This window comes from Pteropus alecto, unplaced genomic scaffold (genome assembly GCF_000325575.1).
Source record: "Pteropus alecto unplaced genomic scaffold, ASM32557v1 scaffold20, whole genome shotgun sequence".
NCBI classification, from domain to species: Eukaryota; Metazoa; Chordata; class Mammalia; order Chiroptera; family Pteropodidae; genus Pteropus; species Pteropus alecto.
This window is the reverse complement of record NW_006436298.1, coordinates 36,191,567-36,207,327: the sequence shown is the minus strand read 5'-3', so window position 1 is coordinate 36,207,327 and position 15,761 is coordinate 36,191,567. Positions and strand designations below refer to the sequence as shown.

The following is a 15,761-nucleotide window of genomic DNA, read 5'->3' as shown; positions in this document are numbered from 1 at the left end:
TTTCCTCTTTCAAGTCTTTGCTTTTACGTTCCTTTCTCGTGTGAAGCCTTCCCTGATCACCCTGTTTATATTGCAACCCAAGCTCCTACCACTCCTATTCTCTTCCCCAATTCTCTATTCTTCCATAGAAATCATCACCACTTTTTATATAATTTACACTTTCATTTTGTTTATTTGTCTTCTTCCACTAAAATGTACCATCTCAAAAGAAGTCTCCTCTGTAACAACTAGAACCCTACCTGGTACAGAATGGGAGTTCGATAAATACTTATTAAATAAAAAATTGACACAATTAAAGTTCTACAGAATATACGTTGTTTGGATCAGTACCAGACCAGTGTAAAGACCCCAAGAGACTCATTTTCCTCTAGATTTAAAACTTACAAGGCCGCTTAAAATAAACTCGCACTAACCTGCAGAGTCCCTGTCCTCTGCAAGGTCAAGAATAAATGAGCTATGACCTTTCTTCATGACTCCTGTATATGTCCCCAGCCCCACTTTTCCCTTTAACTGGCACTTGTTCACTTGGATCAGGCACTGCAAGCATGCCTCTGGGACAGACATGATGGCTTGGGGACACAGCCTATATCAAGGAGAAAGGAGGGCTGTGGCCAGGAAGAGGAGAGGGCCCTGGGCACCCTTTGCTCACTGCTTAGCATCCTCTGTTTTCTTCCTCTCACCTTTCCGCTCCCTTCCTACTGTCGACAGGCCCCAAGGACCCCTAGTGTACACACGCCAGCCTGTCAAGCAGAGAGTTACAGGAAGTGCAGTGGACATTATATTAGTATTTACTTCTTCTAGTTTTTAAAAAGTTTATAGTAAAAAGGAAGTCATCATTGTGGGTATTTAATTGATTCTCAGGTGAAATCATCACGTATTTGATTCTGTTACCAATATAATTTGATACTCTTATTATTTCACCTTGGCTATTTAGTCCTCTAGAAATGAACAAAAACACATCTTTTATGAAACTATTCTGAAAGCTTGTATTTTAGATTTATCTCTTTGATTTCATTTAAATTTTCCATATTAGTGTGTGTTCATGTGGCAGAAATCTCTTTTGTCTGACTGTAAAGCTGTTGAAAGATTATCTTGAATTTTGGTATAGTGAATGTAATAAGTTCTTTAAAACACAGCAATGTGGCAACAAAATAGGATTATCACTGTAATAATGAGACCCTGGCAAATGCCAAGAGAAAATAAATTCTTAGTAGCTCTGAACCCTGAAAATAGAATTTGAATAAACAGATAAGGAAAAATATGACATGTGAACATACATAAGTTTAATTAATTAAGCTTATGAATAAATTAGATAATGGTATAGAATTACTTTTTTTATCTAACCCATTACCATATTAGTTTCATTTCTACTCTAATAGCTTGTACAGTTGGCCCTTGGAAAACAGGTGTGAACTGTGCAGAAACACTTATATACAGATTTTTTTCAATAAATATGTATACCATTGTAAATGTATTTCCTCTTCCTTATGATTTTCTTAGTAACATTTTCTTTTCTTTAGCTTTAGCTTTATTATAAAAATACAGTATATAATATATATACAACATATGTGTTAATTGACTGTTTACTCGAATTGACTGTTTAATAGATCAGTAAGCCTTCCCATCACAATAGGCTATTAATTGTTATGTTTTTGGTGAATCAAAAGTTATACACAGATTTTGGACTATATGAGGGATTTGGTGCTCCCTAACCCCTAAACTGTTTAATGTCAACTGTACTTCTTTTCTGTGATTGGTATTAATATCTAATCTAGGTAAGACATTTTAGTAGTAATATTAATTTATCAGGAGTCATGGCCCAATGGATTTTTTTTTTTTTTGAAATCAATTTCTTTTCTCAACAACACAATGTTGAGAATTTCTTCAGTGTTAACTCTGTGGACTATTTCAGAGAACTAGTTATTGATTTCATTTATCTGGGTCACAAATTTTAATTTTCTGGACTGGAGTTTAGTTTCAACTGGGCACATTCCCCAGGAAATAATAAGTGTTTGCTTAAACACACAGCATCTGTGATTTTTCATTTGCCAATTCACTTATAGGAGAACCCTCTGATATTAACAGCCTGGGGCAAAGGGTCTATGAATGAGACCAAATGGGAGGTTTTTCTTTCTTTTATTTCCTGACAAATAACAGTTAGTATAACATATATGCCCATTTCGTCAAAAGATGTAATTAAAAAAAGCCTTCCATTAAAGGTAGAAACTAGACCCAGCGCACATGAGGATAATTGACTTGGGATGTAATCGCCCTTACAAGCAAGGAAACAAGCTCACGTCTCCCCTCTCCAGTTAATTATGTGCGCCTCAGACACTTCAAGCTAAATGTAAAGTCTCTGTGTAAAGTCATGCTTCCTGTAGCACGACAGTGATTCTCATCAGTCTTGTACTGGTCTCATTTTCAACTCATTCTATAAATGGACAGTTTCCTCCCCACCCACATAACCTCAGAAGGACACCTGCCAAACTGATGACAGTATTATATGTGGTGAGAGGAGAAAAGGCTAGAACTGAGAGTGAACCTCACAGGAGGCTTTAGCCTGGTTCATAATCGTTTATAAGACAGATGAATAAAAATATTCATCATTACATTACAATTTTTTTTACATTAAAATTTTTAAAATTTGAAATTCTTCATCTTTCCTCTGTTCTACATCATCTACTTCCTGTGCCCTGGCGTTACTGTGACTTCTGTTTTTCTTTAACTCAGCTTTTCCGGTGTTCTCTGTGTTACTATACACAGGTGCATCCTTAAAATCCTGCCTCCTCCTCTACTTCCACTTTGAGGTCATATTTTAGTGTATTTCCTTTTGGTCAAAAGAATGTATAAATAAATGTTTATATAATTTGGACCGTGCTTGTAATTAAATACATTGAACTTACTTGTTTTTGACTTCTAAGCTGGCCTCAGCCTATATATTAGTGATTCCAACATATGTTTAGTACTTCAGAGTCCACAAAGCATTTTTATTTTCCCTCTCCATCCTCCCGCTCTGCTCTACCCTAGCCTCTATGCTGCTTTTTCCTCCTTTTCTTATAATATAGCAAATGACTCCTTCCTGGGAGCCTTTACCTACAGCAGAGTGGAAGGATTATCCTGATTACGTTCAACCATTCAATTCCCTCTTTGCTTATTACACAGCCTCTAGGGTGATATGAACATCTGCATGGAAAAAAATAGTAAAGGGAAAATAAACGTCTGTAATCAGTAAGACAGGCTTGTTTATGGCAAGGAAAAGAGTTTGAAATAGTATTTTTACAATCATTCTATATTTAAAAAAATAAACGATTGGATATAGGAATAGATCAAATATCTGCTGAAAAGCTGTTTATGGAGTGACAAAAACCTGTGTGTAGATTTCTGATGTAAGATGGACAGAAAAGAGCATTTACAATAGCTTCTTAATTTGTCTTCTTTTGATCTCTTTTCTCTGTCAAATCCATCTGTCACAACGTCATTATCAAGATATTTATAAAATACAGATTTGATTTAAAAATATGATTGCTCTGATTAAGAATCTTTGCTAGAGTACTATTATCCACCAAAGCAAGTAAGAATTCTTTTAAAATATGGTCCATTCTACCTTTGCATGTCCATCTGTAACCTCTGTGCAGAGGACTCTATGTCCCAGCCATTCAAAGTGAGGAAGTAACAAATAGTCCATGAACTTGCCAGATGCTACCACTCCTCTATGACTTTTCCCTTCGTGTGCCTGCTGACAAAAAAATGCCTTGTGGCCACCTCTTCACTTGTTGAACTCCTGCTCGTCCTTCAGTGTCCAGCTCAATTGCCCCTCCTCTGTAAAGACCTCTCTAGGCAGGATTAATTGCTACTTCCTCTCTGTATCCTTGACCCTTTGGCTCAGATAAATATAGAACTTATCACAACAAGCTTTGATTTATCCCGTACAGGTCTTTCTTCTTGTATAGCCCATGAAATCCCTGAAGGGCAAGACCATACTGTGTTTACTCTTGTAATCTCAGTGCCTAATATGGAATCTATCAAATAGTCAACGTTCATTTTGTCAGTGAATGAATCATTCATCTATGGAATGACCATTCTATAATGCTGTAAGAAAAAACTGCTCTATTACTAAAGCCCTTGAAAGGATGCTATTATCTCTTAGTCACAGAAGGGACTCTGAGAGATCACTGGTGAATCATTGATTATCTCATTTCGGGGATGCTCAATTCTCAAGAGAATTGCTCCAACCTACCTACCTCCTTGGAATATTTAGTATTTGGTATTAGACAACAATTACTAAATTGCCCATCAGCTTTCTTGTTGTGAGAAATCCTTATTTTGTTTTATCATTCTTTTCTCAATTCTCTTTTCATGCTCCTACTAATTGGTCAGCAACTAATGACCACAAATAGGCAACCCTAGTTGGCACATGGTACTAAATTTAGGGTTTCATGTTCCTCCCATAGTCTTGGAGATCTGGAAGTATGAAAGAAATAGAGGAGGAGGACAAATGAAGACATCTGAATTAGAGAAAGGGAAAGTGCATATGGCATCATTAGAAGGGAAGAGTCACAGACAGTTGTCAGCTAAGAGTGCTAAGGAAAATAAAAAATATAAAAACAAAACCAAACGAGAGGATGCCTATAGTGAACGTGGTATAGTGCGATGATTTTCACTTTTTCCCCCCCTAGGAATGGGAATCCTCCTCATAAGTCTGTCGTAGAAATAGCAAGTTGTCTAATGCAATACTCATTCTTGGTAACAGAATCCTGAATTCATTTGGGGCAATAACATGTCCAGTCAAAGGACACAGTGCCAGCTTCTGTGGCAGTGTGGAGGCTATAACTAAGTATCAGCTGATAAGATATAAGTGGAAGTGACCCGTGGGGCTTTAGCAAGTCCATTTAACAGTGAAAGGGTACACTCTTTTTTGACCTTTTTTCCTTCCTGTTATGTAAACTGCAGGTGCAATGACTGATTTCAAGCAGCCATTTGGACTGCAAGGAAGTATTCTAAGAAATGGTAGAGCAAGACAAGAAAAGCCTAGATCCCTTGCACTGAGATCCATCACATTTGCTGAGCCACAGCTGCAAAACCCGCCAGGGTTGCCTATCTCTAAACCCCTAACGTGAGAGAAATTAACTTCTTTCTTGTTTAAGCCACAGTTATTTTGAGTTTTCTGAAATTACTCCTAATTGTTGAACTGTCCTTGTCCTCAAGAAGCTTAAGATCCAGAACAACAATATTTGGCACAAAGTAAAGTACTTAGCAAGATAGGTACACTTAATTCTGTGTAATTATTGGATTCACAAATAATGAAGCTTCAAGGAAGTAATATTTTAGAACTACTAGCAAAACTAACTAGTTAAAAACAAAATTATAAAATGTTTATGTGAACATGGAGAAAGATGAGGCAGAATATACAAGGCTACTAATATTGATTACAGATGTTTGGATTTTTACTTCTAACAATAATCAAGTTATACTTTTGAGGATTAAAAAATTAAAATAGGAACCATTTTAAACTAAAAGCAATAACTGATAAATATTTCTATAAAGGAAAGCTATATTGACTTATTTATATTGCCTTTTTAAAGAGAGAATTCTATAATTCTATTTTTAGGCCCTTAGATACCTAGATTCTCATCCTTGATCCACTAACAACTTGATGTGAAATCTTGGGACTCTTTGGATCTTAGTAAAATGAGAATGTCAGTAAATTAAAGTTTCTTCAAGCACTAAAATTCTGTGAATTTAATCATACATTCCCTTCAGCGGATATCATACTGTACTCTCCAGTCTGATTTCTATGAATTCAAAAGCTGTTAAAATGAGTTAGTTATGATTAGTTACGTAGTTCTTAAGTATCTATTTCTGAGACAGGGATGACTAACAAATATAAATGCCATGGAAGAATAAGGTTGGTGATTCCAAATACCTCCCTTCTCCTATGTTTCCATACACATAACATGGTATTTCTTAAGGTGCTATAATTTTGGGGTTTCCATGTCTGTTTCCCTATAGACTGTGAGCCCCTAGGGTGGGGGTGGGAATGGGGGCAGAAAATTTGTCTCCCTGGTGTCAAGCACTGGTTTGAGTATACAACAGGAAGCTCTGCTGAAGAGATGAGTGAGCGAAGCAAGATTTGTGCAAAAAGATGATGGTCCTAAGAGAAAATGATGGCTAATCTTGAGACTGATATCTTGAAATCCTGTCTTTTTTCTTTGTAGTCCATATTAAGATTTTAATTGATTTGTGATGTATTCATTAGCCACAGAAACTTTAGGAATTCTTGATAAGTTTTGTAAGGTTTATTGACTTTTAGGTTGTTGCCAGGTTAATTCAGCCATCAAGAAAAAAAAGGCGTGTTTCATGCTGGCAAGAATAAAAAACTATTGTTCTGTCTCTCAGCAGTGGACTGCATAGAGAGCCTTCAGCTGACCCTGGGAGACAAGAAGATGTGAGGACTGTTGGACAGTCCATCTCCAGAGACTGGGGGACACGTGGGAAAACTCCACCTGGAGCCCTGGTCTTAGCAAGGCTAGGCCAGTGCCATCAATGAGGACTAGGGACTGACTATCCCATTCTTACTGTTGTCCTACATGCCATCTGAATTAATGACACACGCTATCCTCACATACCTTCCAAGGAAAAGCAAATTAAAAAAGTGACAAAAGACTCATGGCTTTTACTCCAACCACAAACAAAGCTGTTTCCCTGCCCTCTTTCTGGTGATTGTCTTTCTACTTCTGGATGGGTCCAAGAGTAGCTACCGCCTCAAAAGCAGGTGTAGAGAATCTAGTCCTTCCTCCCTGGGGCCTCCTCTCCCCCTGCTGTTCTAACAGGGGTGCCCTAAAACCGACATAATTGAAAATGGTTCGAAAATTTGTCTCTTTGGTGCCTCCTTGTTCTCTCATGCAGAACAAGAGGTAGTCTGAGCATCATTTACATATGCCTTCTATGTGGAGACTTGCATCAAATTGTAAGCATTGTATTTTATTTTTTTAATTCTGATGTATTTATTTTTACTTACATCATCTTTTAAAAAATTAATTAGTTAATTAATTATTTTAATTGTGTAAGTATTTTAAATAGAGATATTAGGAGTTAAAAAATCACATCATTAAATAAAAATAGATTTCAAATAACAATAAAAGTAGAGTATCAGTACTAAAGAGCATACCGCAGTACCCTGGGGTTCCACATACTGTCTTCATGAGCACTTGGTGTTCCACAATTTTAGAGAGTCCAAAATCAGCTAAGGAAAAAAAAGTAAAATTTATTTAAAATGGATTCCAAAGAAAAAAATTAATGAAGCAAGTTCTTTCTCAGCTTTTATAAAATGATAGAATGCTTCTGTTATTCAAAATACAACTAACATTTATTTATTGACTTGTTTTTGTATTAATGATGAAGCGAATGTAGATGAAGAGGAAACTAAAACAAAGTAATAATAATAATTCAAGTCCTGCTTTAAATTGGAGAAAAATATGACTCCCTAATATATTTTAATACCTTTCTCTACAATTCTCAGCTTTTAGCAAGCAAATAAGTTATTTCTTCTTGAAGTAATAGTTGCAAAAGACATATTTTGTATAATATTAATTCTGAGATTTATAAAACAGTAACTCTAAAGGACAATATAGAATTAGTGACATAATTCAGAACTTTTAATCTCTTGGAATAAGTCAATGTAAAAAATTAGACTTTCATAAATGTCAAGGAAATGAACAGAAACATCAAAATGTTTATTCTATTTCAAAATAAATCATGTCATTCCCTAGCGTATTTGGCAGATAAGAATTTATTCTCATGTGAGGAATACGACTTCCCCCCCCCCCAAATCCTTTTTATTTATTCTTCAGAATATTACCTAGATAAAACATCATCAAAAGTTGCTACTATTATGGTCTATTTGCTGGGCTACATGTGCCTCACTCTGGAAACATCAGGAAACCGTTCAAGGTCATTCTTCAAGGAAGACAGGTGCAGAATTGATGCCATTTTAGACTTCAAAGACAAGCCCACATTTCTAGGGAGGTGCTGATCCTTATCAGGGGAAGCAGCAGGGAGTTCTTCAGAAAGAAAGGCTCTTCTGCCTAAATTAGTGTCTATCCATCCATTTAAAGAAATTTCTTTAAGGATAAAATCTTTGAAAGTGATGTCAAAAGAAATAGGAGCCTCCCTGCTGCCCACTGCCTTTCAGGAGTGATAATGAGAACAAGCTGGCTGCCCAGCAGGACTTCAGTGTTTTTTTCTCTTCAGCTTTTTGCATTTATAAAACACATTATGCTTTTTGAGCTCTTCCATGATGTGTACAACTTAATTTTCAAAGGTGTTAATACTTATAAATGCAGTGCACTCATCAGATTAGCATTATAAAGGACCACACCAAGAGAGCAAAGCCCTTCAGAGAATTTAAGACAGATTCTACTAAGGAGAATCCGCCTACAATAAATCTTACTTTTCTTTTCTTTTCTTTTTTTCTGCAAATGAAGATTTGCTTTGGAAGGCACATGGAAAGTAATAGTTAATATACTTTTTTTCTAAAATGCTGATTTAAAGATCTCTTTGGTTAGATCAGAATTTCTCAAAGTTCTTCTTCATAGTTCTTCAAAATGTTTAGTGGGGAAAAAAACAAGGTTTTCAGAGTTAAATAAAGTTTGAGAAAAGCCTCGCAGTACACTACATTAGCTGTCAGTCCATACATTAGCTTTTTAAGGTTCTGAGAATTCTTGCAGAAATAAAAATCTTGTTTAACTTTAAGCTGGCATTTTCTAACCTATTTGACCAAACTTAGCACCCCTACAAACCACTCCCACCTCTCCCAAAAGGGAATTCTTCACTCTTGTGCATTCAGCCGAGGAACCAAGGTTCCGTTGATTACACTTTGGGAAATATGTATCTTAATTTATCTCTGTTCATATAACAGTGACACAGATCCTAAATTCACTGATAGGTACAAAATATTCACGTCAAAATTCTTGATTATCTAAAATTAAGCTCCCTCCAATTTGTGGAATAAAAGTTAATAACCGAAAAAGAAGTGTTAAGTAATCTGTGATTTTCTTCTATATAAACTTATCTATAAAATACAAAGTCACCTCCTGAAGTCTCTGTCATTTCCAAGAGTTGTGATTCCTTTGTCTTTCCAGCAATGGAACACCAACTTTAGGCACTAATTCCAGATCAATATTCCAGGAAAGAGCACAGACTTCCCAAAACAATGCATTATTCCTTTATAGGCACCAAATATTTGAGAAAATTGAATGGAGGTTAAACTGGATGGAGCCATAATCAAAAATTCCATAGAGTAAATTTCTTCTGCTCTGGGAAGAGGGGTCATAAGACACCAGGAAATGGCCTCACCAATTTTGAGCGGTGCATCTGGGGCTGGAGTTGCATAGAGAAGGTTCTCTGGTTTGAGATCACGATGGACAATCCCATTTTCATGTAGGTACTAAACAGAGAATATAATAAAGTAGCATTCATGTAATTATATTTATAGTTCTAATATTCATATTTACTATTTTCAGAATTATAATAGTCTTTAAGTTATGTGATTCATGAGCACACACACATTATGATTTAAAAATAAACACCATGAAGGAAAATGTATTTCAAACTATACATCATTCTAGATAGCTTATATAAAATTATCTAAAAGTGAAATGGAATTGAAATTATATAGAACCAACTGCCAAAAATAAAACATTTACTCCTCGGAAGATATTAGCTACAGTTCCCTTTATTCATATATCCATATCTGCTCAAACTGGCTAATTATTATTATAAAAAGTGAAGGTGCTGTATATTGAAATTTGTCTGATTTATTATCGGAAAAGCATAATTGTATGTGTCATCTTAGAAATTTACAACCATGGCAAAGACTTCATAGTTACTGTTTGAACAATCATTTAGATGTGAGTAATTATTATAGAGAACACATCCAACCCATGACCCTGTGTAGTTTTCCCTCCTAGTGCCTCAGGTATCTATTCTCTGTCCCTGCCTACCGCTCTTGCCTTCAGCCAGGCCACATTCCTCTTAATTACTCGATTACTAGCTTAATTGCCAGCCAGCTCTTCTCCAGCCCATGCTCCTCCACACAGCCAAAAGAGTCATTTTTTAAAGTGCAGATTTTGTCATGTCGCTCCCTGCTTACAATCTTCAGCATCTTTCCCTTGCTTTTGGCCTGAGTGGCAGCAGCAATGTTGCATATGATTTTATATCTCTTAAGCAGGGGTCACAAAGACTTCAAGGGCATGAAGGTACCCTGAAAGAATGAAGGAAGTTGGCACAGTGTAAAGTAAAAGGGAGACGCCGCGAAGTCCTGGGGACTGTGTCTGTCTCTGGAGAGAGCACGACCCCTTAAGAAGCAAAGCAACTCGGGTTCAGCCAGCTGTTGTGGGGAAGGCCCTACATTGCTAGCTTTTCTGATTTTTCAAGGCAAGATAGAAATTCAGATTTTTTGATGTAAAATATCCATTTTAAATGTTGACAATGAAGCTGAAAAATGTTAAACCCTGTAGAGGCCAGACAAAACACTCTGCAGTCTATGATTCTTGCTTTGGAATTTAAAACAGTCCCTGGCACTCAGTAGATGCTCAGTGAACAGCTGTTAAGTACATGAGTAAACAAATATTTTTCTGACTCTGCTTCTTAAATTAGATCTTTATCGAGGCTGTGCTGCTAGCCTTCTCTTTTGCTGTAAACTCTTCTTGATTGTCTACTCCTTTCTTTTCAGCTACTTTTTATAGCGCCCCTCCCTGCCCAAGTACACACGTGTGTATAAAAAATTGTGTGGTGAGATTATAATTAATTTAAATGACATTTTAATATATAAAATCATATTATATTTTAAATATAATATATTAAATATTATATTAAATAGATTAATATATTAAATATATTTAATAGATATTATATATCAAATATATAATAATATATTAAAATTAATTATATTTTAATATATAAAATTTAATTATAAAATTATACATTACTTGGGTTATAAATTTTTAAAAAATAAATTCTATATTAGTGGCAGGCATTTCATACTCTCTTATTCTGAAAACCATCTGTTACAAATGATGTGCTCGGAATATGAATAAATACATTTAGTTGGTAACTATATCTGGTCTCATAGTAACTAAACAAACTATGTAATTACATTGCTAGTAGTTCAAGACTGTAAAAACCATTTATGTCTCATTTCCAGTTGGCTGTCTCATAGGTACCTTAAGTTTAACATGTCCAAAACTGAACTCTTGACCTCCCAGCCCACTTCTAGTTTTTCTCCTCTCGAAACATGGTATCTCATCAACTCAAGTGTTCAAGTAAGAAACTGATTGTCTCCTCTCCCTCACTGCCTCCATTCGATCCCTAACAAAGTGCTGTTGATTCTAATTCCAAAATGTCTCTTGAAACACCCTGCATTTATGCCATTGCCATGATCGTAGCTAGATCACCACAGTAGCTGCTTAACTACGCTCTTTGATTTCTAGTGTGCCTCAGGCTATTCTCCACACAGCAGAACAGGGAATCAGGCCATTTCCTTTCATTGGGAAACTCTTCAATCATTTCCCATTACTTTATTCTGCTTGTAAGGCCTTGATCATCTGGCTCCTGCTTCCCCCTCCAGTCTCACATTCTGCCACTTTCCTTTCTCTTGCTCTATTCTACCACATAGACTTTCTTTCAGTTGCTCAAAGGCCCTACCTAATCTCTTTCCCACCTCAGCATCCTGATTCAGCTGCCTTCTCTTCCTGGAATGCTTTTCTATCTTTTTTTTTTTCTTTTTCCCCACCTGGCCAGCCCTCCTCATGCTCAGGATGAAACTGTACTGTCTATTCCTCAAGAAGGTTGTACCTGTCCTTCCAAACTAACATATATGCCCGCCCACTCTTATATATTCTCATTGATTCTTCCTAATTTTCTTTACAGAATGTGTTTCTTTGCAAGCTCTATGTTCAGGATGTTTCCCTCACTAGACTGAAAACTCCATGAGACAAGGAAAATTTTTATCTGGTTTCCCAGATTTCTAGTTTCCTGTATAGTGTCTGGCACTAAGAACACACTCAACAAATACTTTTGAATGATTAATAAAGAACTCAATTTTCCTTCTGAGAAATTGAAATTCCTATTAATGGTAATCTACATCTTTTATTCATTTGCTGTTATTAATTTGTAATAGAAGTTAAAATTTTTGTGCTTACATTGTAGCAATGTATTTCCATAGCAACATCATTTTGATACATTTAGCTGTAATAAAGTTCAGCATCTATGTGCTTATGAAACATACCACACATATTATTTGATAATACTCAGTCACCTCAGAGATGCTCACTGAGTATCAGTTAGATGAATGAAATTTACAGCATCACTTTGAAAAAAGCCAAAACCCAATAATAACATTTTAACTGCAAGATAAGGCAAAAGGGTTTTATCTTCGAAATCACGTTTTGAATAATTATATAATTAGGTTTTGGTCTTCTGTAGTAGCATTAAGTTGATAGTTATGGCTGACTTAATTTCTTCACATCTTTTGACACTGCTGTGAATATCTAATACAGCATATGCCTCAGGGGAGTTTGATGAATGACAGTTGAAAATTCATCTGTTTGTTTTCTCTTCCATTTTCTTCAGGTCTGAAGCATTCATAAATTGTATTTGCCAGTGTAATAAAATGGAACTGAGCAGTGATTCGGCCAGCTCTAATGACACATTAGTGAACAGCAGGTCAGCCAAAAGGCCTCTGTTTGTAAATGAAGGCTCCCTGCTGGACTCTAGTGGTGAGCTTGAAGACGACTGGGCCTGCCGTTGTCCCTGCAGTAAGGTTCCCATGTGTGGTCATTGCTTCAGGTTTTGGGTGTGGCCTAGAAGTGTCTGGATAAAACAAAGCTTTGCTCAGAAATGCTTGCTGGAGTAGCCATGTCATGGGGAAAGGGAGCAGGATGCTGACAGGGAGGATAGTTTTGAGTGCCACTGAGCAGGGAAACCTGGGGTGTCAGGTTAGAATAGTTGACAAGAAGAGAGATCATGAAGAGCAGTCAGACTCCGGTTCTTGTTTTTGATTTTGGTACCAGTCTCCTGGTGTACACAGTCAGAATGGAGGAGCATGGATACTCTCGACAGGTTGGAAATTCATTTCTCTGTCTATATATGTGCATGTTAGAAAACTATTATGTACGTGTTCCCAAGAGTAATCTATATGGTGCTAGTGGAAAATGTCATTTACCCGTACTATTTCCATTAGATTCAACTCAAAACCTAAAACATTTACTCAACCAAGACTTCAGTGAAACACCATTGCTTTCAATAGCAATTATTATTAATTGAACGGCTATCTTTTTAAATTAGGCATTATGCAAAAACTTGACAGAAAAAAGTGATGTTCCCTGGTTTAAACATACAAGTCTCATGCTGACAAAAATATAGAGAAAACTGAAGTAATATACATTTAGTCAACAAATTAATCAGTATACAAAATGTATTTGTATATAAGATCAGAGCAAGTGCATGATGTGAGGCAACTTTCCAAGGGGCTGTTGAGAATGTTTAGAGAGGATAAGCATGTGATAATTTCATTCTCTTATATCCAATGTATGTGGTAAGATTTCAGAAAAGATGCAATTTTAGGAATGGAGGCTATGAAAAGCTTTGACCAGTTAAATGGAGGTGGTATTCAGGAGATAATATAATGCATAGCTTGGAAAAAGATCCCCAAATGATCCACAGTTACAAAGAAAAAAGCAGCAAACACATTTTTAAAATGAGAGAAAAGAATTCAGGTTTCAGCACAAGAAAAACAAAGAGAGTGCCTGAATCTGAATGGTCTGGTCAAGCAGAGTCTATAGAGTCTACAAAGAGGCAGAACTCTTGTCTGTCTGGAGAAGCTGATTGGGCAAATTTGAGGATGAACGTAGAAAGCACTCCATCCTTAGGCAAAAGGATGAGCTTCTTGCTAAGGATGGGGAAGCTGGAAGAACTATTACGAGAGATGATCGAGTTTTAGACCATAGCACACGCTCTATATACTAATAAGTTAAGAGTGGATATTTGGGATGTATTAAAGGAAAAGTTTTTGGATGCAAGTGAAATGTATATCAAATATGACAAAGAGTAAACATCTGTACATTTTCCTGGGTAAACATACCCACAGATGTATAGATGGTTCTTAAATAAAACATGTATTAAAATAGAATGTGGAATTAAAAAAGAAAAAAAATAACCCAAACATATCTTACCATTTGGTCTTTCAAAAAAATGCAATCACCAAATGCGCAAACTCTCTTTTAAGCAGACAATGTAATACCACTGCTCTGAATTCAGGGGGTGTCTAGACATATAATTAAACTCTCTCTATGGTCCTAACAAAACCTGTGTCCTTGCGTAATGAAAGCGACTGCATAGTAATTTAGTTTAATTACAGCTATGCTGTGTTCGATGGGCTGTGTGTGGTTAATTGATAATGTCTCAGGAGTTGGTAGGAGGAAGTTTGAATCTCTTTAAAAGTCTAACAGGACAAAGAACAACCAGTCATTAAAAAAAAAAGAAAACAGTGTTCTGACTACAGTTCTCCTACTGAGAAGAAAAATTAAACTGCATGAATTTGCTCTTCTCTACTCCTCAGAAAATTTAGAACCAACATATATCAATTTAAATAAGGATTTTATAGAGAACACTCTACTTTTATGTCATATCTGCTTTGGACACCTGCCACTACCTTTGTTTTTACTCTCGAAATCTATTCTATGATGCCTTCAGAATCGTCAACAGCCTGTGAAGTGAAAGACAACATAAATTGCTCAGTTCCATTCTGCAGTGCACAACCAAGTTTACTTTGGTATTGTAGGTTTGCTAGTGTTGAATTCTATTGTGTATGTCTAACAAAGTCTTTATTTTGCCTTCATTTTTGAAAGTCATTTTTGCTGAGTTTAGAATATCAGGTTGCGCCATCGTTTATCTTGCAATGCTTTGATGATGTTATCCCACTGTTTTTACTTGCATTATTTCCAATAAAATGTTTAATGTCATCCTTACCTTTTTCTTCTGATATAATGTGCCTCTTTTTCTCTGACCACTTTATGTTATTTTACTTATCTTTAATTAAGAAAACTGAATAAAATATACCTTGATATTTTCTTCATATTCCTTATGCTTGAGATATGTTAACATTCTTGAATGTATGGCCTTATAAGTTTCATCAAACTTGGAAAATTGTGCATATTATTTCTTCAAATATAACATTATCTGCCATCATTATTCCATGACTCCAATTATACATATATAAAATATATAAGTATAGATATATTATATCCATATATATGATATTTTGTTCATTTTGAATCTTTTCCTGTGTTCATTATGGTATCACACGGAGTATTTTCAATGCTCTAAAAATTCATGGTGTTCCACCTATTCACCCCTCCTGTCCCACCCAACACCTGGAGACCACTGATCTTTTTATTTTTGTCTCCATATTTTTACCTTTTCTAGAATGTCAGATAGGTGGAATGATACAGTATGTAATCTTTTCAGATTGATTTCTTTCACTTAGTAACATGCACTTAAGGTTTTTCCATGTCTTTTCATGGCTTGATAGCTCATTTCTTTTTCAGTGCTTACTAATATTCCACATACCGCCAATTCATTCACCAATTGAGGGTCATCTTCGGTGCTCCCATGTTCTGGCAATCATAAATAAAGCTACTATAAATATACATGTGCAGGTTTCTGTGTGAACATAACTTTTCAGCTCCTTTGGGTACATGTTA

At 35.8% G+C, this 15,761-nt stretch overlaps 1 protein-coding gene across 1 annotated transcript in view; it reads right to left on the bottom strand.

The window, feature by feature from the left end:
- Positions 1–15,761, bottom strand: part of CAMK4 (calcium/calmodulin dependent protein kinase IV) — a 181,628-nt gene that overhangs the window by 18,169 nt on the left and 147,698 nt on the right. Inside the window, exons 6-7 of the mRNA XM_006913277.1 lie at positions 9,355–9,445; positions 7,169–7,243 (exon numbers count right to left, since the gene is read on the bottom strand). Coding sequence (XP_006913339.1) covers positions 7,169–7,243; positions 9,355–9,445 — 166 coding nt within the window. The remainder of the gene's footprint in view (positions 1–7,168; positions 7,244–9,354; positions 9,446–15,761) is intronic.